The 24,059-nt window shown below is 59.9% G+C and overlaps 2 protein-coding genes and 1 long non-coding RNA gene across 17 annotated transcripts; 1 reads left to right on the forward strand and 2 right to left on the reverse strand.

Annotated features, from left to right (window-relative positions):
- Positions 1-572: 572 nt before the first annotated feature.
- On the reverse strand, positions 573-13,882 carry PUF60 (poly(U) binding splicing factor 60). 12 transcript variants are annotated; one of them, XM_017883461.1, is made up of 12 exons: positions 13,309-13,882; positions 8,449-8,535; positions 6,029-6,124; positions 5,814-5,903; positions 4,879-4,929; positions 2,586-2,747; positions 2,406-2,498; positions 2,075-2,288; positions 1,806-1,996; positions 1,543-1,678; positions 1,113-1,348; positions 573-1,015 (listed from the first exon to the last, which is right to left on the reverse strand). In XM_017883461.1, the coding sequence occupies exons 1-12, from the start codon at positions 13,825-13,827 to the stop codon at positions 716-718; spliced, it is 2,175 nt and encodes a 724-aa protein (XP_017738950.1). In that variant the 5' UTR covers positions 13,828-13,882; the 3' UTR covers positions 573-715. The 12 variants fall into 12 exon arrangements, with proteins under 12 accessions (XP_017738950.1, XP_017738953.1, XP_017738956.1 ...); XM_017883464.1 differs by having other exon boundaries at positions 8,449-8,532; positions 13,309-13,410; XM_017883467.1 differs by lacking the exon at positions 13,309-13,882 and adding an exon at positions 13,015-13,135.
- LOC108536579 (uncharacterized) lies at positions 13,341-16,758 on the forward strand. Its single transcript, XR_001887552.1, has 2 exons — positions 13,341-13,433; positions 13,789-16,758. It is a non-coding gene; the product is annotated as an uncharacterized LOC108536579 (long non-coding RNA).
- A 71-nt stretch (positions 16,759-16,829) lies between these two features.
- On the reverse strand, positions 16,830-24,053 carry NRBP2 (nuclear receptor binding protein 2). 4 transcript variants are annotated; one of them, XM_017883476.1, is made up of 18 exons: positions 23,866-24,053; positions 23,258-23,380; positions 23,080-23,181; positions 22,887-22,976; positions 22,664-22,704; positions 22,469-22,563; positions 22,328-22,351; positions 22,175-22,258; positions 22,041-22,096; positions 21,838-21,933; positions 20,698-20,830; positions 20,482-20,584; positions 20,338-20,388; positions 20,129-20,264; positions 19,243-19,296; positions 19,083-19,146; positions 18,935-18,990; positions 16,830-18,845 (listed from the first exon to the last, which is right to left on the reverse strand). In XM_017883476.1, exons 1-18 carry the CDS (start codon positions 23,986-23,988, stop codon positions 18,777-18,779), a joined length of 1,500 nt encoding a protein of 499 aa, XP_017738965.1. In that variant the 5' UTR covers positions 23,989-24,053; the 3' UTR covers positions 16,830-18,776. The 4 variants fall into 4 exon arrangements, 3 of the variants coding, with proteins under 3 accessions (XP_017738965.1, XP_017738962.1, XP_017738963.1); XR_001887551.1 differs by lacking the exon at positions 21,838-21,933 and adding an exon at positions 21,648-21,809 and having other exon boundaries at positions 16,855-18,845; positions 20,129-20,232; positions 22,041-22,258; XM_017883473.1 differs by having other exon boundaries at positions 16,855-18,845; positions 22,664-23,181.
- Positions 24,054-24,059: the final 6 nt, after the last annotated feature.

Genomic DNA, 24,059 nt, shown 5'->3' on the forward strand with positions numbered 1-24,059 from the left:
CCGGACTGCTGCCCCCAGAAGGCCCCGCGCGGTCGCCTCCGAGGACCCGTAGCGGCCCCGCGCAAAGCCTGCCGGGAAACCGGGCCCGCCCCGCGCGTGGGATTGCGGGAGCTACAGTCCACGAGAGACCGCGCCCTCCGCAGCCGTTTTCAGCCGGCCTCTGGCCACGAATCTCAATGCGCGGCCTCCGCCCGGGAAGCGACCACGCCCGCCCGCCCGCCCCCTCTCCTTGGACGACCGAATCTACGGCACAAAAGCACACTGGCAGTGCGCGCTGTCCAGCGGGTCGCGGTGTCCCGGGGCCCGCCTTACGTCAGCACCACCCTGCGGGGACGGCTGCGAGCCCGCGCCCGAGACCCGGCGCCCCAGTCAGCCCCGCCCACCTAGCTGCCGCCACCCGCGGGACCGAGCCCAGGGCGCCAAACCCCTGGCCAGGTCTCACCCCACAGCGGGGCCCGCCTGCTTCCACGAAGCAGGTCCAGAGACCACCCCCACTCCGGCCTCCTCGCCCTAGACCCCCTAAGGACACACACCCAGGATGGGTGACAGGAGCGATGGCAGACACAGGGACGTTCAGGGCCAGCAGCATCCGCACCTTTATCCGCACTATAGGCCGGGCTGGGCACAGCGCGCCTGGCCCCGGGGACACCACTGTATCACTATAAAACCCAGAGGAAACAAGGAACAAGTGCAAGTCCGGGGAGGGGGGCCAATGTCACGCAGAGAGGTCACTGTTATCAAAACGCTCCTGGTCGTACACTTCAGCCACCACCTTGCGGCCAGCAAACCAGCGCCCATTGAGGGCCTGGATGGCCTTATGAGTCTCGGAGGCTATGGAGAACTCCACAAAGATCTTGACGATGATTTCCGCATCTTCCTCCTCGCCTTGTTTCTCTTGGTAGATGATGACGCGGTTCACGGCCCCGAACTTGCCACACTCCTCTGTCACCTCCCCTTCCAGGTCATCATCGATGTCCTTGGGGTCCACCATGTTGCGCAGAACCATCACTGTGGACTGTGGGGCCGGGGCGGGGGGAGACAGCTGAGCGCTGTGGCCCCACCCCCTACCTCCCCCACCTCTCCCCTGGCCACCACCCCACCCCTCTGCCTACCTCCTGTTTGCGGAGCAGCTTCTGCATCACCATGTGGCGGGCGCTGCTGCCCGAGATGCTCATGTGCTCCTGCTCGCTCAGCATCTCTGGCCGCTCTGACTCGGGAAACAGCTCTTCTTCTTCCTTCTCCTTCTTGGGCTCCAGGAGACCCAGCGTCGGAGGGCTGGCCAGGATGGGGTTCACCACTCCCACTGAGGGGATGGTGACCGGAATAGGAGGACGGGCTGGGGTCACACCTGCAGGAAAACCAACCAGGTCCATCAGTCACTCCCTACCACCCCCCTTCCCAGAAAGGCACAGAACTGACCAGCCATGGCCTGCCCTGGGCTCAGAGGGTTGTGCCCAGACCAACAGGGCCAGGCAGCTGAGGGCAGCGAGCCTAGAGATGCCAGGACAGGAGAGGAGAGGATCTGGTACCACTTAGACTCACCTGTGATGACTCCAGGTGCCTGGGCAGCCATGACAGCCTGGGGCAAAGTCCCCAGGGGCTGGGCGAGGGTCAGTGCTGGGGACACCAGTCCAGGTGTGCCCAGGGTACCCAACACTGCTGCTCCGGCCACTGCTTCCTGCAACCCAAAAGGTCACCATGCTCAGTGCCTGGTCTGGCTACTCAAGACCACCTTGAATCAGTCTCCAAGGAATCAGGGGCCGGCCCGCCCACCCTCAAGCTGACACAGATGTGTGGGCCCTCACCTGAGCTGTGATCTTGGCAGTGGCCGCAGCAGCTGCCACAGCAGCGGCCGGTGGGAGGCCTCCAGGCGTGGCCGGTGTGAGCAGGGGCATGGGCGGGGTGACGGCCTTGCCCACCCGCAAGTACTGGCCACCGAGATCGAAGAGGTTCATGGAGGACACAGCATCTTGGGACGACTGGGCCTTCTCGTACTCTGCGGGCAAGAGGAGCAGTGAGCAGGCCAGCCCCAGCCTCAGCTGGCCCCCATCCCGCCGCAGCCGCCCCGGCTCACCAATGAAGCCATAGCCCTTGTGCTTGCCAGTTGTGGGGTCCCGGGCCAGTGTGCAAGACTTGATCTTGCCAAAGGCCTCAAACACACTCTTAATGTCATCGTCTGAGAGGTCCTGGTGCACTGAGGCCACGTAGATGCGGTTGAAGGCCCGTGCCTCCTCAGCCAGCTGGTCTATGATGGGCTGGGCCTGCCCTATGTTGCTGGGTCTGCCCACCTGGGGAAGAGGCGGCGAGATGGAGAGACCTGTCAACCCAGGCCCCGCCACAAAAGGCTTCTATGGAGGGGCAGCCCTGCATGCCTGTGGGATCAAGGCCTTGGCTCCCTGCCTCACCTTGATGTTCCTGCCCCCCAGCATCACCGAGTTCATCTGCTCCAAGGCCAGCTGTGCAGCTTCAGGGACCTCATACTCCACGAAGGCAAAACCCTAGACACAAGGACACACCTGTCAGGCTGCGCGAGCCCAGGGGTGGGGGCGAGCCCAAAGTGGCCTGGGCAGACCACGCCTGCTGACCTTGTGCTTCATGGTGACAGAGTCCCAGGACATGTCGATGCTCTTGATGGGGCCAAAGGGGGCAAAGGCCTGGCGGATGGTGTCCTCCCCCAGCTCGTAGTAGATGGAGCCCACGTAGACACGGCACATGATGGCCAGCGCCCGCTGCCGCTGAGCCGCCATCTGCAGCAGGACAGAGGGGAGAGAACCGCTGGCTCGTCAGGGGCGGCAGGAGGCTGGGCAGCCCACTCCCCTCCTGGCCCACCCACTCAGCCCTGCTGTGGGGAGGGCTCCCCACATGGCAGGGAGATGCGGGCTCCATCCCTGCAGTCAGGGTGAGGGGGTCGCAGGACCCCGCCACCCAAAGAAGGCAGGCCAGGCCCAGCGGCAGGACAGGACGCACCCCAGCCCGCCAAGGTCCCAGGCAGACTGTGGCAGCAAAGCCGACAGATGGTCAGGAGGCAGGGCTGCGTGCCCTCCCACCCAGACCACCCTCCAGTCTGGGGGCTGGGTATCCCAGGCTGGGCTGGGAGATCCTCCCACCGTCCCAGCCAAGGACCACGACAGAAGAGGGAAGGAGGAGCCATCCAAGCTGGAGGGACCCACTGGTTTGGTGGCCAGAAGAGAGGAGGTCAGAAGACAGGGCAGCCACTGCCCAGAAGAGACCCCAGGGGAGGAGCTGAGGAGCCAGATGGGGGCTCCCTGAAGAAAGAACGAGGAGCAGCTGCTCATGCGGGGCCAACTCCGGGAGGGGCTCATGCTGTGCCTTCCCAGTACCCTGCAACTCCTCACAAAGGAGCTGCCTGGAGCCCGTGCCCACAGCCGAGAGCGGGCCCAGGCGAGACCACTGGCCTGGCCCCCGGGGGCACCATGAGGTAGCAGAGACCCTAAGAGAAGCCTTCAGGCTCCTTGGAGCTGGTGAGGTGACAGGCCTAGCTGGTCCAGGGCCTTGGCTGTGAGCTTGGCTATTATGCTGAGGGACCTCCCCACCCCCTCAGGGATGGGTTCTCGCCCCTGCCACCTCACAGGAGACATGCCAGGCAGGGGACTTCCAGAGCCACACGCAGTGGGCCACAGGGAGACTGTGGGCCAGGACAGGCAAAGCAGGCAGCTGGAGCCAGGCCCTGCCCCTCTCCACACAAGGCTTTGTGGCCAGAGACCAGTTTCCCTCTTTAGACATCAGCTGGCCTAATGCAGGCTGAACCTCCCCATCCCATGGAGAGGGGCCTGGAAGCATCTCTCCACATCAAGGGACTTCCCAAGGTGAGAATCTTCCTTCAAACTAGGCATTCCCTGAAAATGAGACTGTGTTCTCCTTAAACTGGGCCCCCTAACAGACCTCAGGCTCCCCACTCAGAGCAAGGCCCCCCAAAGGTGGAATCACATCCCCTTCAGTCAGCAGGCTCCCCAGACACAAGACCAGGCTTGTCCCTCAGGTCATGTTCCCCCAAGACAGGGCTGTGTCTCCTTTTCAGTGTGGGGCCCCACCCCCAGGCAGGTCAAGAGCTCTCTCCCTGACCAGACCCCCAGCCCAGATTCCCATTCAGATGCTTCCCAGAGAGAACAAGGCGTGTGTTGCCCCATGGGAGCCACACACACAGGGATGCCCCTCTGAATAGAGGCTCCCAGAGAAGGGGCCACATCTTCCCCTCAGGATCCCCGAGATGGGGCCTGGCCTCCTCCTGAGCCTGCCTCTGGGGGAAGGGAGGGGCACCTCCTTCCCAGACTCCTTTGCCCACCACAGCGAAGGCCATAGCCGTGGCCCCTGCCTCCTCCGCCCTGGCTGCATGGCCTCTGCCCCTTGCTGACAGCCAGGCACAAGGCCCTGCTTGCCGTTCCCTCGCTTGCTTGGGTCCCCCCACCCCCACCCCATCCATCCATCCTCCCTCCAGGGTCTGATGGGGCCATGAGTTAGGACCCCTCTCTCCTCAGGGGCCTGACCCCAACCCAAGAGCCAGGCAGCCTGGAGACTGACGGGGCTGGAGGCCGTAGGCGCACCCCGTGCGTGCAGGCGGCGTGGGCACAGACGGGCCTGGTGCCGGCAGCTACCCGCCCTGGCCGGCTGCCCTCCGCAGTTACCTGGCCGATTAGTTTTAAGGTGGGCCCTCAGAGCAGATGGAGGCCTCCCCAGGGGCGGTCCCGGGTGGGTGCCCACACCACTGGCCCCACCACGCCTGGCGCTCTGCTGCGCTCGTCCAGAGCTGGCGGGCAGGGCCGGCCAGGGGAGCAAGGTCCCCAGCACGTGGGCTGCACTGCCCCCCTCTAGCCCTGACTAAGGACATGAGCCCCGGAAGAAGTGAGCATTTCTATTGACCGATTGCAAAGGTGAGAGAGGATCTCCAAAGCCCATTGTCACTGCTGCCATCTGAAAGACAGTAAAGACAGAGTTCAGTCTGTTGGAGCCGAGCAGTCTCCCGCTCTCGTCAACACCTCACGCAGACAGCGGCAAGGCCCGGAGTCCCCGCCCTGCCAGGGAGGCCGCCTGCCTTCCCACACTGCCGGCCGCCGGCACCTGCCCAGGGGGGCCGCAGCACCCCATGTGCCCCGCCCTGCAGCCTTGCAGCTGGGCCGGCCGGGGCAGAAAGGAAGGGAGGGAGGGAGGAAGGGAGGGAGGGAGGAGGGCAGTGGAGCGCAGTGTACGGCCAGGACAACTCCTGGCAGCGTGAATGTCTGAGGGCTGGGCGGGGGGCGTGAGGCTCGAGGCCCAGGAACCTGTCGGCCTCACACCGGCCTCTTCCCACGAAGGTATCGCAGCCTCCGGCCACAGGCCTAGAGCAGGGCCCCAGGGCAGGTGCCTCTAGACTGACCCTTCAGTCCTGGGGCTGAGCCCAGGTGGTCTGGACTCACTGCAGGGGTGAGGGCCTGAGCAGTCTTATCCAGGCCACGGGGGCAGGGAGGTCCACGCCCTGCATGCTGCCACCATCAGCTGTGCACAGCTGGGGCGGGAAGCACGGGGGAGACCAGAGGCCACAGTGTGAAGACCAGGAAGGGGAACAGGATAGAGCTACAGCCAAGCAGCCAAGAAAGGGGCTGCGGCGCTTTAGGGGCTCCAGCGAGCAACAGGTGGGAAAGGCTGGGCCACTCGTGCCTCAGAGAGGACCCCGGGGGTCCCGAGCATGAGTCTTTGAGAATCGGAGCACTGTTAACAGCTTGCGGGGATGGCCGCAGGCACAGGAGGAGGAAGAGCGTGAAGAGGAGGAGATGGTGGTGGTGGTGGGGAGGGCGGTGGAGGCTCCGGCTGGGGCTCACCTGCAGGTTGGTAAGCTGCTGCTGCTGGTGCGCGATGGTCTGCTTCACCAGCACGCTCTTGATGCTCTGCTCCATGGCGTACTTCTTGGCCTGAGAGAGGTGGCAGTGAGGAGCACTGGGGGCCCGGCCCATGGGAGACAGGCCTGCCCCGCACCCTGCCCCTGCCCCCAGTTGACTGGCCCACACCTGCAGTGCCCTGGGAGGTCCGTGCTCACCTTCTGAAGGGCCTCCTGCTGCTCGGGCGTCAGGGGAGGCAGCCCCAGCTTGGCGGCTGTGCTCTGCCCGTTCTCCATCTTGATGGAGTCTGTGCCCTGGTAGGGGAGCAGGGGAATCTGTCAACAGCAAGCTCAAGTTCTCCTTCACATGGCCCCAGGAGTGCCACCCCACCTGTCTCCCAAACACTGCACATGGGCTCTGGCCCAGCCCCTTCCCAGAGAGACAGGGCCTTAGCACAGACTATCCCCTGCCTGGCCTGGACTCAGGCCTGCCCTTCTGACATTGCTGTCCCCAGCCCAGGCTGCTGTCTCCCCCAGGACCCATGGGGTAGAACACAGACTGAGGCAAGAAGGTGCCCTGGAGGCCCTGGGCCAAACCGAGCAGTTGTGGGGCCCAGGCCACAGTGGCCTCCTCGGGTGCCACCAAGATAAACAGCTGGAGGCAGGAAAGGGGTCCAGCCCCTTGTTGTCAGTCTGACTCCAGAGCTGCTATCACATGCCCTGCAGGAGGGCCAGCCTCAGCTGTCCTCCAAGGCAGGAAGGCAGGAGAAAAGGGCCAGGGCTCTCTGGACATTCTGGGACTCCTTGCTCCCAGGCTCCTCCGGGATTCCTCACAGTCCCTGCCACAGACACAGGCTCAGCTTCCCTGGAGTTTCAAGGGGCCACCCAAGGAGCAAATACAAGGGCCTCTCTCCCAACAGTGTTCTCCCGCGCCCCCCCCGCCCCCCGCCCCCGGTCCCCGCAGGCACTGTGTACACCTCCCAGAGAACACAGGCCTCTCTCGGGCCACATGAGCCCTGCAGAGGGCTCCAGCTCACTCACAGACACTCTTGCATGGGCTGTGCCTGGCCCACTGGGAGAAGCCAGAAGTAGACCCACCAGCGCCCCAGCCAGGTGGGCCTGGGGACCAGGAGGCCCTTGGGCAATCACAGCCACTGCAGACCCAAGCTGATGCCAACCAGGACTATGTTTACATCCCTTCTGTCAAAATCCATCTCTAAGCTTTTTGCAGAGGGAAGAACGCAGCTGCGTGAGCAGGGAGCATGGCCAGCAGGCCCAGCAGAGTGTGGGGTGGGCAGACAGCATGCCTGCGCCTGTCCCCCAGCTCAGCAAGCACAAAGACCAGTGGCCCACCAACTGGGCCCTCCCAGACTTCCAGATGCAGCCTTGAGGGGCAGCAGAGAAGAGAGAAGGGTCCCCAGCAAGGACATAGCAAGGACAGAGAAACACAGGAGGCAGGAAGGGACAGGCTGGCCCAAGCCCCAAGAACTCCCTCCTGCCTGCCAAGTGCTGGGATGCTGGCCCAGGCTCAAAGGGCAAGAAGCCCTGGAGACCCCTCCCCAGGCAACTGGAGCCCCAGCCAGTCCCTGAAGATCAAAGACTGGCTGTGGGTGGCACCAGGTGCCCCAGTCCGGCTCACACTAGACCTGTCCTTGCACCCTCACAGCTGGCCCCAAGCCCATTCCTCCTTAGTGGGAAAGAGGGCCCAAGAGCCAGAGGCTGGGACTTGAGAGACAGGCTGTCACCATGGTAATCAATGCCAATCCCCTCAACCCCCAGACACTTTTCAATCTCCTCTTTGTCTTGGTAAACAAAAGGCCCTTCTCCCACCAACCAATGGTGGGCTGGGCGCCAGCCAAGGGCCAGGGAGCACCAGCCCCCACATCTCCCAGGATCCAGGCTGCATACCATGTCCCAGTCCCACCCCTGAAGCGTGCCTGGGGGACCAAGAGGAGGGCCCAGCCCCAAGAGGCCGCCCAGGCCACCTTGCTGAGGCCCCGCTGGAATGCTCTGGAGGCGGACGCTACCATGGAGAAGCACAAAGAACCGACTACACAGCCACAGGCCCAGCTCCACCTCCGAGAGGACCCGCTCCCAAGGCTGGGCCATCCAACAGGCCAAGACCCACCCACAACCACTCTGGAGCCTGGGGCCGAAAAAAGATGGGGAGGGCTGAGTCCCAACCAGACCCGTGCTTTGATGTGCGCGTTGCTTCGTTGTTTTATTTAAAGTAAAACACAGAGGTCTGAAATGAAATCTGTATTTCTGGCTCCTAAAGCACTGCACATTCTAGAAACCTTGGCCCACCCTTCCTGCAAGATGCCTAAGAACGCATGAGCTCCAGGCCCCGGCATCCCCGCCCGGCCAGACTGTCAACAGGCCCTGCCTGGTGCTTGGAACAGGGCAGATGCAGAGGGCAAAGGCTGGCTCAGTGGCTGGGTGGGGAGGGTGCAGGACTGGCGCAGGGCGAGGGCCGTGGTCCTGCGGGCAGTTGTCTGCCCAGAGGCAGAGAAGGGTTCCCGAGGTTCCTCCCGCCCTGCCCCCAGCCAGCCCTCTCTGGGCCCAGGGACGCACAGGCAGGCAGGCGGGCGGGCGGGCAGGTGGGCGGGCCTGAGGGAGAGGATGCTTAAGGTCAGTACCTGTGGAGGTTTCCATTTGTCTCCCGCTGCCACCACTGCCGCCGCCGCTGCCGGCTCGGACCCCCCTCCTTGCTGGCCATTGACCTGCTGCAGGCAGGAAGGAGATGTTTTAACGGACAGGCACACCACCCCACCGCCCAGGCCTGCTCTCCTCCCGAGCTAAGGGCTGAGCTCCTCACAGATAAACAAGGGAGGCCGGGTAGGGATGCATTCCCGACACGACCCCCCAGCCCAAACTGCCCTCGCTTCACACCCGTCAGCACGCCCAGGGAGCTGGTCAGAAGCAGAGCGGAGCCTGGGCTGGGCCAGGGCTGCCAGCAAGTCCAAGCAGGGGCAGGGAGCAGGATAGAGAGCACTGTGCTCCTGCCCCAGGCAAAAGAAAGCCATCCTCTCCTGCCAGCAGGCTGGATGGTCAAAGGAACCGGCTGGGTGTCCCCCATGTCCTCCTGAGGCAGCAGGGGTGCCTTCCTGGCAACCTGTACACACCTTGGCCAGCCCACAACTCAGCCCCAGCCCCAGCGCCATCCACAGGCTCTGGCCAAGCCCAGGTCCCAGTTCTCTCCTGAAGACACTTTTAAGCAGCATGGTGGGCAGGGGTCTGGACACGCAGGCCTCCCTTCCCTGGCAACAGAACCATCCAGAGCAGTCTCCCAGGAGGACGGCCAAGAGCTTGGCCTCTGCACTGGGAAAAACCCACACCTAAAGGGGCACAGAAGGGAGTAGCAGCTCCACAATGGTCTTGAGGGATGGCAGGGCAAACGCAGGCCACGGGCAGGAGACGGGTAACATTGTGGGGGTCAGGAGATGGTGCAAGGGTCTTGAGACCTACTCCACCTTCTCAGAGGATGCACAAGAAGAACCAAGGCAGCATGCAGTCAACCCGCTCCCAGCTCAAGGATGAGACCCACAGTATCTAAGGACAGAAGAGATCAGTGTGCCCACCCTTGGAGCCATGCGGGCAAAGCCAGAGGCTGGGCTGACCCACCAGAGCGTCCCAGGTCCTCCAGCCTCCAGAGGAGGGGCAGCAGCACAAGCCCAGCTGCACTGGGGAAGGCCAACCCAGCCTGTGCCGGGAGCTAATCCCGATGCTGCCGGCACGGGTGTGCTCTAGCTGCCCAAGTCAGCCCCACGCTGCCTAGACACTGTACCCCGGAAACAACGGCCCCTCCCACTGCATGTAGTCAGAGGAGACGCTGCCTCTTCTTTTTTTGAGACAGGGTCTGGCTCTGTCGCCCAGGCTGGAATGCAGTGGTGCAACCACACAGCTCACTGCAACCTCCACCTCCTGGGACTACAGGCATGCACCACCACACGCGGCTAATTTTTGTATTTTTGGGAGAGATGGGGGTCTCCATGTTGCCCAAGCTGGTCTCAAACAATCCACCTATCTCAACCTCCAAAATGCTGGCACTACAGGCGTGGGCCACGGTGCCCAGCCAAGGCTGCCTCTCACTGCCCACAGCAAGAGATCACTTCAGGTCGTCTCCAGATACCCATGAACAGGGTGAACTGAGGGGCACTTTTGTAACTTCCTGCTCCCCCAAATCACTGCACTAACCAACAAGTAAACCACAACAGTGCTGACAGTGGGATGTGGCTCAGAAAAACTTTTTCTTGGGAAAAGCTGGCACACCGGTGCATTCTACACAGGACATCCCACGCCATTCCTGGCAGATGGAAGTTCCTAGCTGCATGGAGCTTAGGGTTCTGTGCTAACCAAACACTGGGAGAGCTTGGAGGAAAGTGGTATTTATAATCGCAGCTAGTCACGTACTGCCATCTTTAGGCGATGAAAATGGCGGCTTTATGGTCGGGATGCCCCCCAGCACCAGGCAGCAGTGCTCGGAGGAATGGGAAGCCCCTTTGAGGGGCGGTGCAGCAGAGGGGCTCTGAGGTGCCAACTGTGGGACCACCTTTCCTCAGCCCAGAGCAACAAGGTGTATTTCCATCAGAAGACAAGAAGAGCAATGTAGGGGCTGGACATGGTGGCTCACACCTGTAACTCCAGCACTTTGGAGACTGATGTAGGAGGATCACTTGAGACCAGTCTGGGTAACATAGCAAGATGCCATCTCTATGAAAAAAAAATTTTTTTAAGTAATGTGTCCAGACACAGTGGCTCACGCCTGTAATCCCAACACTTTGGTAGGCCAAGGCAGATGGATTGCTTGAGGTCAGGAGTTGAAGATCAGCCTGGCCAACATGGTGAAACCCTATCTCTACTAAAAATACAAAAATTAGCTAGGCATGGTGGCGGGCGCCTGTAATCCCAGCTACTGGGGAGGCTGAGGTGCTACCATGAATTGCCTGAACCCAGGAGGCGGAGGTTGCAGTGAGCCAGGATCACCCCACTGCACTCCAGCCTGGGTGATAAAGCGAAACTCTGTCTCAAAAAGTAATGTGGAGCGAATGACCGAAGGTCCCAAGGTCCCAAGGCTTCAGGCTCCTCAGCTGGGAAGGGGGACGGCCTGTCTCCTAGGGCTACTGTGAAGATTTAGTGAAACCCCGGCACCCCCCACCCCTCTGCCTAACCCCACAACCTGCAGTCCCTGCACACGAAAAGCAGCAAAGCAAGCCACAGGTTCCAGCAATCGTCAGTATTGTTAACATCTAGCGTCAGATACCCAGGGCAGAGCTGGCTGCAGGACACTGCTTTCTGTCAGTTCCTTTCACACAATGAACACTGCTTACTGCATGCCCAGGCTCCACACTGAGCACTGCAAAGGCAGCAGAAACAACACAAGAGAGAAAGATGTCTCTCTCAGGAGCCTGGCGTCAGCTGCCAGCAAAGAATGCCGAAATCAAAGATGACTTCTGTGTGTACTAAGAAAGCACAGGTTAGGAAAGAAGTGGCTACGAGGTGTGCCAGGCCACGGCATCCGGGGGGCCTCTCTAGGAGGTGACATTGCAGGCTGGGACCTCCAGAAGAAAGAAACTGGAACCCCAAGGGTGATGACCCCAAATGAAAGCCGTTCGGGCTGTCAGTGAAGAGAAGAATGGAGCCACGTGTCAAAGTGAAAAGATGCATCCAGAAGACCTACCCTTGCTGCGAAGAGGCAGCCGGCCTCATTCTGCAGCCACCAGGCAGAAGGCATGCCCATGGGAGGGGAGGCCTTCTGCATCTTCTGGCTTCCTTCCCCACCAGGCCACTGTCTACTCAGTTCAGCTGCTCCATTCAACCTCCCCTAAGAGCCGAAGCAGCATGAGACAGAGGGCAGGCTCTCATCACTGTGCCCAACCAGGATGGTGGGGAACAGATAACCCTTGTAGAAGCCTTTCCATCCCAGTGATTAAAAGAAGACTGGGTTAGACCGCAGGCTACAGCTCATTCCTGGAGCCTAATGCAATGAAAAAGCATGTATTAACCCAGCAGAATTTGGTTGGCAACAAACACCCCAGCTAAGAACCCGCTCACGGCATCAGTTATGACTCACGTCCAACTCAACAATGACGCCAACTATCTGGCACCATGCCACAGCAGACCTGAGCCCCCATTTAACCCTCATGAGCACAGGGCGCTGTTCTGCGGGTGCTTGGGGAGTGAGGCATCCATTCTCCTCCTCCACCTTCCCAAGTGTCCAGTCCTTGTCTCTGAGCCTCTTCCTCCTTCACCATCAACTCTCTGCTGCCTGGAGACAGTCACCAGGTTCTTAACCCTTACTTCCTTTCTCTCTGGAGTGCCCCTCAAAGATCACTTACTTCTGTGGCTTCAAGAGAAAGGACATGATAGAGAAAGTGGAGTTAGCCAGCCCTGTGAATCACACACTGGGCTGCCCTCGCAAGCTAGGTATCTTGTGCAAATGCCTCTCTCCCCCTAGTATGGGGCCTGGCAATGGCAGTCTATGGACACTCCCTGGTCCTGTCAGTCCAGCCTTCAGCCACTTGCCCAAGTTGTCTTCTCAAACAGACCTTATCCCATCCTGCTGGATGTGGGCTGGGGGGAGGGTGGCAAGTAATAAATGGGTAAACTGTGGCTAAGAAAGGTCCAAAACGGGATTAAGTCCTATAAGCTAAGTGGTGAGGAGGAAAGACCAGACTTCATCGCGCATGTGTTGTGTGCATGGATGTTCTCCCCCTACGTTACTAACGCCTGCCCTGTCCGGGGAGGTGGGCACTGAGCAGAGCAGGGGGCGACTCACTCCTCTGGATGCCCACGCAGTTCCCTCGGGCGCCCAGCAAATGGTACCCTGGGTGGGAACTTACTTCTGGTGGGCACCAGACCTCCGACTGCCTGTCTGGTTCCCCATTGTGTCCCCAAATCCTCCCACAGAGCGATTTCTCAAAAACCGTAGGATGAGAAAGCACGTCCTTCTTTCCCAAGTGGAGACAAGAGAATGGAGATAACCAGATCCCTCTACAACACCAGAGAACGAATTCACAGCTGCAGGCGTAGTGAGCCAAGGCCACCCCAAGCTCTGAGCTGCAGACCCCTTTCTACAGATCCCGTCCCCTTCTGATCCTATCAACCCGAAGGCCCACGCGTCATCCCCAGGAACCCGCTTCCGTCGTAACCACGGCGCACATCCCCGTCGGCAGAGGAAGGACGACGACCCTCGCCTGCCGGACCTAGCGGGTAGGAACGCGACCCCGCTAAGCTCGCTCGCCCGGGCCACAAGCAGCGCCCGGGCCCCCGCCCCGCCCCGCCGGAAGCTGGGGTCCGCAGACCGGAAGCTGAGGCCGCGAGCCGGCCGCCCGCGCGCACCCGCCCCGCCCCCGCCTCACGCGACCCGGGGACACAAGGGAGTCCGCGCGGGACCTGGGAAGACCGTCGCGTTCTTGGGAGGCCCTCCGCGCCCAGGCTGGGCCGACGACCCGGCCCCGCAAGCTGAGGGCCGCCCGCGTCACGGGGGGCTCACTTACGAGAGCTATGGTCGCCGTCGCCATCTTGTGTCCGTCGCGGCCGCCGCGCGCACCACCCACTCCTGCTCCTTCCGCGGTCTCGCGCGATCTGGACGCCGGCGCACGGAACTCTCGCGAGGAAGGAGGTAAGAACGCGCTTCCGGGGCGGGGAGGGACGGTTAACGCCCGCGGGAGGGGCGACGGAAGGGGCGTGCCCTTGGCCGGGCGGGGGGCGGGGTCCGTGCAACTTGGGCGTCCGGGGGCGCGCGCCAGGGTACTCGAGGCGGGCGTATATCGCCGCGTGGCCGACGCGGGAGCGCGTGGTGCCTCTCGCCGCCCCTCGCTCTTGCGGCCACTACTACGCTTCTCTTCCCTGCCTTTTTTTGGAGAAAACGCCGTCGCGGGCGTCGTCCAGAGGCTCTCCTCCGGGAGGCCGGGGGAAAGAGCGGGACCCTCCTGGACTGGAGGAGTCTCGGGTGATGAAAGGCCCGTGTGTTTCAGGCTCACGTCGTGAGATGCTTCGTCCCCGCGTCGCGACATCCTTGGGGACGGGAAGCCTCGTTCAGTTGGCAGCCTTTTCTCCTTCCGGGAACCGATGACCGTTGTTTGGCTGACATCAGTCGCTAGGCCCTCAGGCCACAGGCCCCCTTAGTACCTGAACTGGCTTTCATGGCCCAAAGTGTTTATCAGTACTGCTGGGAAAGCTGCCCGTCCTGGACATTTGCCATCTGCTGCACCCAGTCCCGAGACCCCAACTCAGTCATCTGAAGAAGCCACATCTGTAAGCTCAGGCACCTTCAGTGCTTGAGGCCACAAGGCATCCCGGGCAGGCCTCCTTTCAACCCTGGGAACGTTTAGAATGGAATCCAGACACCTCTACTTAAATAGGGCAACATATTACCCGCCTCCCTCCTGAAACCCTCTGAAATTATAGGAAAGGGGTTGTATAAAGACACACCCTGCAAGGGCAAAGAGCTGGGATATTGTAGAGCTGGAGGAAGACGGACAGCGAGAGCTACTCCAGCCCACCCGGCTATGGGGGCTGCTGTCTGAGGATCGTGGATGAAAGCACAGCTACAGAAATGATACCCCAGACCTCTGTCCACACCCACCGGGGCTGGCAGGCAGTGCAGTGGCTGAGACGTGCACTCTGGGAGAGGAGCTCTGAGGCCCTGCTCAAGCTGCAGTGGCCGAGACGTGCACTCTGGGAGAGGAGCTCTGAGGCTCAAGCAAGGCTCTGAAAGCCTGGGAGTACGGGAAACTCTGGGTCCTTCCCTTCCCTCCACCCCTGGGCTGGGTCTGACCACCTACATGCCATCAGCCTCCTCAGAGAGGAGGGCTCCTTTCTGCAGTAGCTCCCAGCTCAAAAGAAAAGACTGGCAGGGCAGCTGGGGGCAGAGGGTTGCCCAGTAGAATGGCCCAGCCAGATCCCTGGCCTTGAAGCTCACCAGGCTCTAAGCCCCAGCCACTAAAAGCATCTCATTCTTAAAAGCAACTGGACAGCCCAGGATCACCAGACACCTGAGAAAGAAGAAAAGGGACTCAGAAGAAACAGAGACAATAAAGGAAGCCAAAGAAAAATGAAAACTAAAATGCCATTCTCAGAGATATTAGAGGTATTACAGGCAATAAAAGGAACTGGGGCTATAGAGAAAGAGCACTCGGGATGAGAACGAGCTCTTAGAAATAAAACATGAGGAGAAAGTGAACAATTCAATAGGCTTTTTAAGATGAAGTCTTCCAGAATGTATAATGACAGAACCAGATAGCTGGAAAACAGAATAGCAGTAACACAGGTGGGTGCTCTTAGGGCCAGCCTGGCACACAAGGCCTCCACGATGGAGGGGGTGGATGGGTGGTGGGGGGCTGGTCCGCCACCACCACCAGGGGAAGCCACAGGCACCACTCTCTGGGAACAGCTTCCCTTGACAATAACGTGCACGCAGGGTGCATGGTGCCCAGCACTGTTCTTACACACATTCACTCATGGGATCCTCACAACCCCGTGCTATGCAGTGGGTACAGCTGTTATGCATTTTTACTGATGGGCAACACCACAAGGCAGGAGCAGCAGTAGAACGGCTCCAGAGCCTGTGTTCTTTCCACCACCGTGACTGCATCTCAAAAGAGAAGTCCAGGTCAGGCACAGTGGCTCATACCTGCCTTTCCAGCACTCCAGGAGGCTGAGGCAGGAGGATCACTTGGACCCAGGGGTTCAAGACCAGCTTGGGCAATATAGCGAGGCCACATCTCTACAAAAAATAATTTAAAAAAACCAGCTGGGCATGGTGGCCCAGGCCTGTAGTCCTAGCTAGTAGTGAGGCTAAGGTGGGGGCATTGCTGGAGCCCAGAAGGTGGAGGTTGCAGTGCTCTGTCATCATACCACTGCACTCCAGCCTGGGTGGGTGACGGAGCCAAATCCTGTCTCAAAAAACAAAACAAAACAAAACCCAAAAAACAGAAACCCAACATCTAAATAAATTGTCCAGAAAATAAGGAAATGAGAGAAATCAACAAAGAGATAAATCACGAAAATTTCCTAGAACCAGTCATGTTTCCTGAACGATGGGTGAAAGGGAAGTTGTATATCAAGACACATCATTCAAAATTGCCAAAGTAATGGGGCAAAGAATAAAACAGAAGAGATCATAGGTAGAGTCAGAAAGAAACAAGAGTTCTCAGAACTAGAAGAAAATGACATGACACCCTCAAAATCCTGGGAATAAATGATTTTCAACCAAGCCAAGCTTTTTGTAACTAGTCACACTGTCAAGCATATGTGAGGTTAGCATAAAGACAAACAGGTAAAGACTCCACAACTTCCTATGCACCCTCTCAGGAAACTTGGAGGATGGTCCTTCTCAAACAGAGCAAATGAAGGAAAAGGACAGCATTGCAGGACACTGGTGAAGAGTTAACCCATGCTGACAGCTGGACCATAAGTCCAAGAACAAGTAACCTGGGCAGGGGGCTTGCACAGTGGGGGCTCCAGAAGAAACTGAGCAGTCAGTTATGTGATGAGTCCTAAGCTGTGAGAGGATGCTCATGCTTTTGCAGGAAAGTCTAAAGATGAATCGATGACAAACACATATAGAAAACCAGGCAAACAAAAAAAAAGGCAATTATTAACTCCAGGGAAAACAAAAAGTTGTGTAAGAAATGCCATCCTAGAACACCCTGTTCTCTCCTGTGACGTGGTAATGAAGCTGTAATAACACCCATGCAGCTGTGATGCCCGTCACACTAGAACGATGCCGCATCAGGAGATTGAGGCAGGTGACCACCCTCCTCCCAGAGGATGCTGGCTGGGGACACCTAATGTGAAAAAACTAATAAACAGAACTAAAAGCTCATGATTTTGAAAAACATGGATTTCAAATGCCTGAAGAAACAGTTAAGAGAGTTGAATTTGGAGAGGATCAGAGTAGGAGCCTGCATTTATTATTTATTATTGGCCTCAAAAAAAAAAAACCCATTCTACTTTAAAAACAATACACATAAAATTCTGAAAAGATAAAAGGAAGAATTCAACAGAGACATGATTAAGTGCAGCAATGGTAGTATTGATGCTTTTAAGTTCAGTTTAATCAGTAGTACAATGTTATGTGTTTGCCACTGAAACCATTTAGGACCGTGCGTAATCAGACAGTTTCACATGAGAGTTTCCATCTAGGATATGGAGATTATTTTAGATTGCTAATTTTGAGTTGGAAGGTGTGAGAATTAGAATAATTTTGTAAATCGTATTGCAATATTTAAGATAACTGAGATTCACTATTTTGCACATTTAATTTATTTGATATGCGTTAGTAAGTCTTGCTTTGGTTTTTGGCTTTTGGTTGGGATGCTGTGGTCAGCAGAATGCCACCCTTCCCCAACAAAAGAGTTTCCTTCCTGAATCCCTGGAACCAGTGAATGTTAGTTTACATGGCAAAATGTGTCCTGCAGATGTGTTTAATATTAAAAACCTTGAGGAAGGAGATTATCCTGTATTATCTGGCTGGGCCCAACCTAATCTCATGAGTCCTTAGGGACAACCTTTCCTGTCTGCAGAGAACCAGAGAAATGTTTCGTGACACAGACTGAACCTGCTAGCTTTGAAGATGGAGGAGGAGGCCAAGAGCCAAGGAATGTAGGCAGCCTCTACAAGCGGGAAGTGGCCTTAGTTTACAGCCAGCAAGAAAGTGGGGACCTTGGCCCTACCACTGAAAGGATGTGGATTCCACCAGCAGCCTGAAGAAGCAGGAGACAGAGTCTCCCCTAGAGCCTCCAGGAAGGAAGGCAGCCTGCCAGCCTTGATTCTAGTCCAGTGAGACCCGTAGTCAGACTTCCAGCCTACAGAACTGCAATAAATTTGTGTTGTTCTAAGCCACTAAGTTTGTGGTAAATTTTACAGCAGCAGTATAGCACTAATACAGTGGTGTGCCTTCCTGGTTTGACATTTGAAATGCTTTTAAAAAGGCATGATTGTGCTAAATTTATACATACAATTTAAAATGTTTAAGGCCATTTCACTAAGTTTGGAATTGGAGGAGAGGCAAGCCAAGAATCAAGAGGCCAGGAAGGCAGGGGTAGAATCCATGGGGGCATAGAAACCTGTAAGACTGAACCAGGAGTGCAGTGGGAGAGAGGCAGGGAGCCAGGAGCTGACATCCTCAGAGGCCCAGGGAGCAGCTGCCCCAGGGAGGAGGTGCGGGAGGTAACACAGAGAGGGTGTGAATCTGAGGAGCAGAGAGGATGTGGGGGCCCTGACCTCTCCAGGCCAGGGAATGCAGGAGAGAAAAAGCCCGTTCGGGGGGCTGCAGTGGCCAGAGGAGATCTGTAGAGGGGCTGCAGGTTCTGGTCTCGGGGTGGGTAAAGGGTCAAAGAGGTGGCTCCAGGGCAGAGCTGTGTGGGACCAGGGGCTTTGCTGATGACAGCCTCAACTCCAGACCTCTCTGTGGTCTGTTTCTCCTGCCAGGTCCCTGTTGTGCCCAGTGCCATGCCTGACACCTGCTGGTGTGTCACCTCTGGCTTGCTGTGCAGGCTCCTTGTGTGGGTCTATGGTGCCAGCCATGGATGGCTGCTCTCCCAGACCCCATTGAGCAGTTCCCTGGGCAGAGGTCTGTCCAGGGCTGACCCTCACCCCCAAGCCCCAGAGCTGGGGCTCCCTGCAGGGCAGCCTCCTGCATGCTGAACAGGCAGTGGCCCTGGCCAGGCAGCCTGGGTAGGAACTCAGGGTGGAGAATGGAGGATATGGGAAGGAGTCTTGGGGGCAACCCTGAACCTAAGGACCTGGGAGGCCTAACGGCTCCCCCACACCCACCCCCCAACCCCGCGGCGCCCGAGGCAGGGTCAGCCCCACTCTCAGGAGGTGGGGGTTTCTTCACTAGCAGGGCCTTTGTGCTCCCAGGCACATGGAGGAGAGCAGCCCCGCGGTGCTGGGGTCTCCCCAACATGGCCTGCCTGGGCAGCACCCCGGCATGGTCCCCAGGGGCTGGGGTACTGGGTCAGGCCTGGGCCCCACGGTACTTCAGGAAGGTGCTCTCCAGGAAGGCGGCCAGCTTCATCCGGTCGTCCTGCGGAAGGAGGGAGGCATGGGGGACGGAGGGGCACGGCCTGCCCCGCTTGCCCCCTCCGCCAGGCCACACTGCACCGCCCAGCGCACCTCATGGAGGAAGCCGTAGTGCACAAGCTCCGAGGCGAGGTCCTGAGGGCTGTCCGCTGTGGCAACGGTGTAAGGCGAGGCATGAGGCCGCTGAGCCACCCGCTGCCCGGGGTCACCGCCCGCCGCCCAGGTCCCTTGCCCAGCCTACTTGGGAGCAGGTCGTAGGTCAGCTGCCGGTGCAGCCGGTCCTCCAGCACCAGAAGCAAAGTGAGCTGGGGAGGCGGCGGGGCGTGGTCGGCTGGAGGTTTGGGGGTCTGCCACGCTCCCGCCTTCCCCACAGCAGCGCTGCCCTCCCAGGCCCCGCTCACATGCCAGCGCGCCTTGTCCTCGCTGCTCTCCAGGTTGCACTGCATCTGGATGACCTGCAGCGGGGGAAGGCCGGGACTCACAGACCCAGCGGCGAGACCACATGCCGCGGCCTCAGAGGGGCCAGGAAGGGACAGCAGAGATTGGAAAGGGGGGAATCTCTAAGAGGAGCCCATCTCACTGCTAGTGGCCTGGTGAGCTAAGGAAAGCTTCGAGAAGAGTCGACATTAGGTGCTGGGTACTGAAGGCTGAATAGGAGCTTTCACCGCTGAGAGAACAACTTGAACAAAGAGGGAACTTGAGCACGGGGAAAGGGAGGTTGGGTGAGACGGGACTGCACCGAAGTGCAATGTGCCTGCAGGACCAGGCCTCCCAGCGCCTGGGCATCAGCTGAGGACTCCCATGATCTCTGCGGGCAGCCAGGAGCAGGCAGTTTGCCTGCTAGGACATAAATTCTGGCTGCACTGCACCAAGAGAGGCCACTGGCCAGGAGGCAGTGCTGCAAGAAAAGTCTGGGGAGACACCAGGACATAGATGTCCGGGAATCAGCACAAGCTGGGGGATGGGAGGGTAGGGGGGTGGGGGGAAGAGTGCTGGCAGGGTGGAAGAGCCTGGGCGAGTTCTGGAGGCAGGATGCTGGGAGTAGGTTCAGGGCAGGCAGCAGGATGCAGGGGAAGGATCTGAGGGGACAGGGAGCCTCCCGGAAAAGGAGAGTGTCCAGCCTGTCCTACAACCCCCATAATCCCCACAGGGGTCAGCCGGGATCTGGTCTCTGGCAGCCAGGAGGAGAGCTGGGCTGTGGGGACGCAGGCCCTGGGAGAAGGAACCTCTTATCAGGCTGCTAGAAGGTCTGAGGGATGGCACTGAGCAGCAAGAGAGGGGACTCACCTTTCTGGTCTCAGAGTCAAAGGGCTCTGGCGTCGGGGTCTTGGCCTTTTGGACCTCCTCCGGGGGTGGGGCTAGCACACGGGGCAGCCCCAGGGGCCGAGTGGCTGCAAAGTTCATCAGTGGGTAGATCCCATTCCTGGAGACACAGCGGGGTGACTGGGGGCTCAGGCCTGACAGCTGCTGGCCCCCAACCTTCCATCAGTTCTTACCTGACATCCTCCAGGAATTTGTCCAGCTCCATGAAGGAGACTTCCGAGTACCTGGCATGGAGGTGGGAGGCACGTGAGGGGCTGGCCAGGGGCGCGGGGAGGGGAGGCGTGGGGAGGGGAGGTTTCTGGGTGCTGCCTGCTCACCGCCACTGCAGCGGGGGCCTGCGGGGCCGGGGAAGCTCCGCCAAGACCGCGTGCAGGTCCATGGCCTTGGTCTTCTCCTCCACTACATTCTCAGGCATGAGGTCTGCAGCCACAGGAGCATCAAGGCGGTGTGCTCAGGCCGTGGGTCCTGCAGGGCCCCTTCCACATCCCAACCTCAGCCTCCCCGGCCACCCCCTGGGCTGGCCTGCTGCTCACACTGGTGCTGGATAAAGCAGTGGGCTGCTAGAAGCTTCAGCGAGTGCACCTCGAAGAGCACGCGGTGGAAGAGGAGGCTATGGGCAGAGGGCCGGCGGGCAGGGTCCCGGGCCAGGCAGCAAAGGATGAACTCCTGGGGCATGGGGAGGAGAGGCTGGTGGTGTGCAGGGCTCTCTGCTCTGGCCCCACAGTTCGAGGAGAGGTGGTCCCTGAGTTCTCCACATCCCTCCTCCTCAGGGACATACAGGACATGCAGGGATGCCCGTAGGGAGGAGTCCTGGCAGCAGCCAGGCCAGGACCTGGCCCTTTGGGCTTGAGGACAGCTGGGTTCTGGGATTGGAGCACCATGCTCTGCTTTCCTCAACCTCCCAAAAATCATGGGGAGTAGGAGCCATGATCTTTAAGTCACACCTGCAAGCTGTAGTCTTTTTTTTTTTTTTTTTTTTGAGACGGAATCTCGCTCTGTCTCCCAGGCTGGAGTCCAGTGGCATGATCTCGGCTCACTGCAGGCTCTGCCTCTCGCTACCCATGGTCTTTTGATCGGCTCATCTCAGGCCCAACACTGGAGATGACCTTGCTGGTTCCCCACTCTCTCCACATCCATGCCCAGCCCGGCTCCAGCTCCCTACCAGCCCCATCCAGGCACCCCCATTTCCTGAGGCCATGGAGTTAAGTCTGGACTCTGAGCAGAGGGGCCTATGGATGCAGCTTCCATCCCATACCTCTTTTTGCCTGCTTGGCACCCACCATGTCCCCCCACAAGCTGGAGCCTCATCACCTCCTAGAAGCTTAAAGTCAAGGACTTGGAGTGAAGCAGACCCAGGTGCAGATGTTGGCTCCACCACTTACTCTAAAGCCTCAGGCAAAGGACTCATCTCCTCTGAGCCTCAGTTTCTTTATCTATAAAACGGGCATGGTGATAGCAGCCACAGAGGGAGGGTCTCTCTTGCCTTCTTGTCCTTAGAATGTGCTGACCCCTTAGGAACTTCAGGCCTGGAACCAGTATGTGCTTCCACTGAGGTCCTCTTTGCGGGGGTGCAGCCAGCTGGTATACCCCTCAGCTGCACAAACGGTGATGCTCTCCCAGGCCTGCCTGGAGCACAGTGAGCCAGCTGGGGAGGGGCAGGGCAAGCTGCTTACCCGCATGTTGGGGTCACTCAGTGAGTGCCTGGCGCGAGCAATGGCCTCCTCTGTGACCCGGGTGTCCCCGTTGGCCTGGATCTCCAGCACAGCCATCTGGGGCACAGAGCCAGGTCAGGCATGGGGAAGGGACCACACAGGTGAGCCAGGCAGGGCACAGCTAGGAGGAGGGCAGAGCACAAGGTGGAGGGCGGGTACAGTACCTCCAGCGCACACATCCCAAAGGAGAAGATGTCCACAGCGGTCCCATCCGCCACCTCTGAACGGGAGAGAACACAGGACGGATAGGAGAGAAGCACAGGGCAGGCACCGGGCGCCCAGACCCAGCGCCACTCACCGCCGTACTCTGGGGGGAAGAAGTGCAGGTTCCGAAGTTCCTCTCGCTCAGCACGGATGGGGCTTCGGAGATCATGCGGCAGCGCTGTGGAGGGCGCAAAGGCTGAGCGGGCGGGACCTCTCCAGGACCCCATCCCCCAGAGTCCGCACTTACCATTGGAGAAGATTCGGTGCCACACTGCCGAGGGGTGGGAGAAAGAGCGGATTTAGCTGCTGGGGCATCAGAACTCCTCTGCCCTTGGCTGCAGGCACCTTCCCCTGCCCCGTCCCCCGCCCAGCCCTGCCCCGCCAGCACCGGAGCCGATCTTGATGAGACCGTTGTGCTGAATGAAGATGGTGTCGCTGGTCAGGTTCCCGTGAATGATAGGGGGACTGCAGGCGTGCAGGAAGCTGCAGAGGTTGGGGAGGGGAGAGTAGGAGGAGCCGGTCAGGAGGCTCTGGAGAGGCGGGGGCTCAGCGGTGCAGTGCCCGGGCCAGCCCAGGCCCTCACCTGAGCGCGGACAGGATCTGCGTGCACCAGCGCTTCCAGGCCTGGCGGCGGACGCACGACTCCGTTGGGTGGGCGCAGGAGAGGCGGCTGGGCCTGCGGAGCCCGCCCCGCATCCTCGCCCAGTCCCTGTCCGAGGCCACTGGGCACCCCCTCACCATCCCAGTCCCCGAGGCTGCCCCAACCCAGTCCTGTCCCCGTGGCTGCCCCAGCCCGCTCCCCATACCCGGGCGTTCATGGCCTTGTGGTTCTTCTTGGTTTTTTTGAGGAATTGCTTGAGGCTGCCTGATGACACGTACTCTGTGATGAAGATGACCTGCAGGGTGCGAGCTCAGGATTTCCACCAGCTGCGAGTTCGTCCCCATGCCCACCCCACCTGGCTGTGGCCTCTGCCTGCCCGGGGCCTCGCCCATAATCACCCTCGCGCAGGCCTCGGAGGTATCCAGCCAATACTTGTGCAACTTCACGATGTTAGGGTGGTCCACCAGCACCAGCTGCTCAAACACAGTCTGGATCTTCTCCTGGGGAGGGAGGGTGGTCTCTGGGTGGTCAGCAGGTGGTCACCCAGGCAGGATGAGGAGGGGGCAGCGGCCTCACCTCGTGCGCCGCGAAGGCCTTCCTGTCTCTGAAGCGGAGCTCATTCCACACCACCTCTACCCCCTCCTCCGTGTCCATGGCCAGGAAGGTGCTCTGAAGCCCTGGCATGTTCCCCTGGTTTACCTGGGGAGTGAATAAGGGGTTATGTGTGCCCTGGTGTGTGTCAGGTTGCGGGTGAGGATTTGGTCCCTGTCCATACTTTTCCAGTGGGCCCAAGCGTGGACTGTAGGCCCTGAGCCACTCTGCGGGAAGGTGGGGGCTTGGAGGGTAGCTGCCCCCAGGAGCCAAGGGCTCCTATCCAAGGGCTGGGCTAAGGGGATTTGGAGCCGGTTTCAAGGGGTCGAGGGGGATCCCCAGGAACCTAGCGGCTGAGTCCAGAGGCATGGGGAGGTGGTCCTAGGAGGAGACTGGCCCTCAGGGAATCCCAGGGCGGGCGCCAGGCCAAAGGGGTCCAGGGGTGGCTGATTCGCTGGCCGCGAGGGACCGTGGAGAGGCTTCCAGGCGCGGCGCGCCGCGCTCTCCCAGCGCCCCCACGCCCCGCGCAGCCTCCAAGCCCCTCCGGCTCTGGGAGGGCGTTGTCACCCCGTGCCCCCGACCCCCGCGCCCACCTCCTCCCGCCGCTTTTGCCAGCGACCACAGGGGCTCTCCTCCAGGATGTCGCTCTCGTCCTCGCTCTCGTCCTCCCGCTCCCGCTCCCGGGCCAGCCTCGGCGCCGGTTCCGGGGCCGCCATGGTTCGGCCGGCCCAGGCCACCGCCCTCCGCGCGATCCGCCGCCGGAGCAGCCTCTCCCGGCCCGCCCTGG

Source organism: Rhinopithecus bieti, unplaced genomic scaffold (genome assembly GCF_001698545.2).
Source record: "Rhinopithecus bieti isolate Rb0 unplaced genomic scaffold, ASM169854v2 scaffold_13617, whole genome shotgun sequence".
In the NCBI taxonomy this organism is placed as follows: domain Eukaryota; kingdom Metazoa; phylum Chordata; class Mammalia; order Primates; family Cercopithecidae; genus Rhinopithecus; species Rhinopithecus bieti.

What these genes read in the sequence shown, in the direction of transcription:
- PUF60 (XM_017883461.1), bottom strand. Translation starts at nt 13,827, where the DNA reads ATGTCGCGACGCGGGGACGAAGCATCTCACGACGTGAGCCTGAAACAC. An exon ending in CTCTCTCACCTTTGCAATCG is followed by an intron (nt 2,748 to 4,878) that starts GTCAATAGAAAT and finishes GTCCTGCTGCAG; the next exon opens with ATGGCGGCTCAGCGGCAGCG. An exon ending in AGCTGCTCCGCAAACAGGAG is followed by an intron (nt 1,016 to 1,112) that starts GTAGGCAGAGGG and finishes CCGGCCCCACAG; the next exon opens with TCCACAGTGATGGTTCTGCG.
- NRBP2 (XM_017883473.1), bottom strand. Translation starts at nt 23,988, where the DNA reads ATGGCGGCCCCGGAACCGGCGCCGAGGCTGGCCCGGGAGCGGGAGCGG. An exon ending in TTGGGATGTGTGCGCTGGAG is followed by an intron (nt 21,934 to 22,040) that starts GTACTGTACCCG and finishes TCTGTGCCCCAG; the next exon opens with ATGGCTGTGCTGGAGATCCA. An exon ending in GACCTACGACCTGCTCCCAA is followed by an intron (nt 18,991 to 19,082) that starts GTAGGCTGGGCA and finishes CCGTTGCCACAG; the next exon opens with CGGACAGCCCTCAGGACCTC.